Below are 3406 nucleotides of genomic sequence, written 5' to 3'. Positions count from 1 at the left end.
ATATAACATTCTTAGTCTAACAAGGTACTAAATAATACTTAATATTATTCAAGGTACTTAATATTACTAGAAATCATAGACTATTCTTTATGCTGCTGATTGTATATACAGCTGTATATGGCTTTTGTGTACATGCAGTTTTGTCTCTTATCTATTGGAAGTCCAAAATATTGATATAAAACTAAAAACAAAACAAAAAATCAAAATTACAACAAAGTCAAAACGTTCTTGTAATTTAGATTTTTAATCTCATAATCTTTTATATTAACATTTTGACTTTTATAATTGTTTTACCAAAGCATGATTTTCTTTTTCTTTTGGCATACAGTAAATGGGTTTCTATACTTATTACCTTTAAAATGAGAAATTATTTTTTTCTGATAATCTAATGTGCATTTATTGATGACACCAGCTTATAACTGAAGTCATTTTTCCAGAGATAGGTGTTGGGAAAATGAATGTTTCAGCTGTGTCTGTGGCGGGTGTGTTCAGGGCAGGTGTTTTCTTGGCAGACAGGTAAGAAGATGGGAAGGGTGAAAGTATGGTTGGAGCCGGAGACGATGGTGTGACGGAGCTTCCGTTGTCATGCTGTGGCGTTATATAGGACACACACGCGCACACACACCCGGTGTCCATCAACAGCCTGATAATGTCGTTTCTGAATCTGACGCCAACAAGTGCGTAGAGCAAAGGGTTCAGGCAGCACCTCACGTAGGCCAGATTGCGCGTTATGTTTTCCTGAAGGTGGAACTTGGTCCATTCTTCGCAGTGTTTCTGAGTGGGTGTGAATATTTTAATCAGAAGCACCATCGTGTAAGGAAGCTGGAACAGGAGGAAAAGAACCACCAGAAGTGCCATCAGGCGCAAAGTCCTCTGTCTGCGCCAACATTTGCCACCGGCACGGATCAAGACGCGTCCGATCGCGCCGTAACACACCACCATCGCCACACAAGGGATGCAGAATCCTGCGATCTTTGCCATCTGGGCCCACAGCTTCCATTTACTCACTTCATCGCCCCAAACTTTCATATCGCACAAGACGATGTCTGAACCCATATCGTTCTCCACGGAGCTGAAGAGCAAGTCTGGCAGACTCAGGAAGACAGAAGTTACTGCGACACCAACCGCAGACAGCATGCTGTAAAACAGAGTCCCAGAACTCCTCTTCCGCACAGCCCTGGTGCGAACCACCACCAAATAGCGATCAACGCTAATGCAAGCCAACAACAGCAGGCCGCTGTAGGTGTTGATGGCGTACATACCGCGGTTTAGCTTGCACAGCCCCTCTCCAAACTCCCAGCTGCCGATCAGAGTCTCTCCCGTCTGTAAGGGAAGAGTCAACAAAAGCAGCATGTCGGACAGAGCCAGGTAGAACAGGAAGACATCAGTCATGCAGTGTAGACGTAGACGGCGGTATCGTGCAAAGGTGGCAATGACCAGCCCGTTACCAATTACACCTAAGAAGAAGACGAGGAGGAAGACCGTGGTCTGGACAGCAGTAATGGTCAGCTCCTGTTCTCTGCTGGGTACACACAGCTCCACAACGTCAGTAACGTTGGCCTCGGTGACAGAATCCATATCAGTGTAATTGAAATCATACTCATAAGTGGAACCTAAAAGCGATGCTAAATCTTCTGTAGTTAAATCAAAGCGCTCCATACCTGTAAAACATGGCAGAAACCGTTCATCAGATTATCATCTTTGATGCATGAATTTCTAAGTCCTCTAAATGATCACCATTATCAAAACCTTCTCAAAAACCCTGTTATACACACTCTACTCCATGCCTTCTTTGTTTTAATTGATAGTTCATCATCTTTACCCTTATGAAAAAGAAGTTTATTCAAGTGTGCTATTAGTATACTTCTTTTAAGATAAAGTATACTTAAAATATACTTGAACTTTACTTAAAGGGATAGTTCACCCAAAAAAGAAAATTCTGTCATCATTGACTCACCCTCAAGTAGTTTCAAACCTGTATGAATGTTTTTGTTCTGGAGAAACTAAGTCATAATAATGAGAAACTAAGTCATAATAATAAGATTTAGTGGATTATTGTGGATTTTTAGTTTAACAACTATTCCTAAACACATCTTTTACAGTGCAGCTGTTAGCATTTTATTAATTGAACCAGCATTTATGTCAATTGTATTTATGCATTGTTTTAATACAAAGCTTACATTAAAATTTGTTTTAAAAAATGAAAAATTAGTTTCTTTCTCTTAAAATTATGCGTTAGTTGATTTTATTTATTTATTTTTTTATTTTTTTAAATCCTTGTCGTGTTTCATTCAGGCTTGTGAGTTTTTTAGTTAGTGATATTTCCCTTAAGAAAGTTGTGGTGTTGTTTGTGACGCAGTTTATAGTTTAATGCAAGCAGTTTGATCTCCGTGTCACGAATAACTTTACTTTTAACAGGCTGCTTATAATATAATTTTTATACTTACTCATAATTAGGCCTAAAATAGTTTCAGGTGTACGCAGGCCTATATTTATTTGATCTTATTCAGAGTTTTTGAACTTGGATTTTTAAAAATATATATTTTAGTTTTGTGTGTGTGTGTGTGTGTGTGTGTGTGTGGTGTGTGTGTGTGTGTGTGGTGTGTGTGTGTGTGTGTGGTGTGTGTGTGTGTGTGTGGTGTGTGTGTGTGTGTGTGGTGTGTGTGTGTGTGTGTGGTGTGTGTGTGTGTGTGTGGTGTGTGTGTGTGTGTGTGGTGTGTGTGTGTGTGTGTGGTGTGTGTGTGTGTGTGTGGTGTGTGTGTGTGTGTGTGGTGTGTGTGTGTGTGTGTGGTGTGTGTGTGTGTGTGTGGTGTGTGTGTGTGTGTGTGTATGTGCGTTTTTGTGACAAATGAGGACATACATTTGTATAATGACAAAGGTACGACATAGGTATTACAAGGTGAAGGTGACTTTTTAGGACATTACCGCATGTCCCCACTTTTCAAAACGCTTATAAATCACACAGAATGGAGTGTATTGAAAATCTGAAATAGCACAAAGTTTCCTGTGAGGGGTAGGTTTAGGGGTAGGGTTGGTGTAGGGCAATAGAATATACGGTCTGTACAGTAGAAAAACCATTACGCCTATGGAGAGTCCCCATAAACCATAAAAACAATGTGTGTGTGTGTGTGTGTGTGTGTGTGTGTGTGTATGTGTGTGTGTGTGTGTGGGTGTTTATGTGGTTTGAGGACACAAATTTGTATAATAACATGGGTATGACAGGTATTACAACGAGAAGGTGATTTATGAGGACATTTTCAGTGTCCCCGTAATTCAAAAGGCTTATAAATAATTCAGAATGAGCTCTTTTGAAAATCTAAAAATGTAGAAAGTTTCCCGTAAGGGGTAGGGTTGGTGTAGGGCAATAGAATATACGGTTTGTACAGTAGAAAAACCATTACGCCTA

General features: G+C 39.8%; 1 protein-coding gene across 1 annotated transcript in view; it reads right to left on the bottom strand.

The window, feature by feature from the left end:
* Positions 1-338: 338 nt before the first annotated feature.
* LOC107554357 (C-C chemokine receptor type 7-like) overlaps positions 339-3406 on the bottom strand; it is a 5442-nt gene continuing 2374 nt past the window's right edge. Inside the window, exon 2 of the mRNA XM_016236849.1 lies at positions 339-1661. Coding sequence (XP_016092335.1) covers positions 397-1659 — 1263 coding nt within the window. The 5' untranslated portion in view covers positions 1660-1661 and the 3' untranslated portion in view covers positions 339-396. The remainder of the gene's footprint in view (positions 1662-3406) is intronic.

This window comes from Sinocyclocheilus grahami, unplaced genomic scaffold (genome assembly GCF_001515645.1).
Source record: "Sinocyclocheilus grahami isolate Dianchi unplaced genomic scaffold, SAMN03320097.WGS_v1.1 scaffold19.1, whole genome shotgun sequence".
Lineage (NCBI taxonomy): Eukaryota > Metazoa > Chordata > Actinopteri > Cypriniformes > Cyprinidae > Sinocyclocheilus > Sinocyclocheilus grahami.
This window is presented reverse-complemented; position numbering and strand designations above follow the sequence as displayed.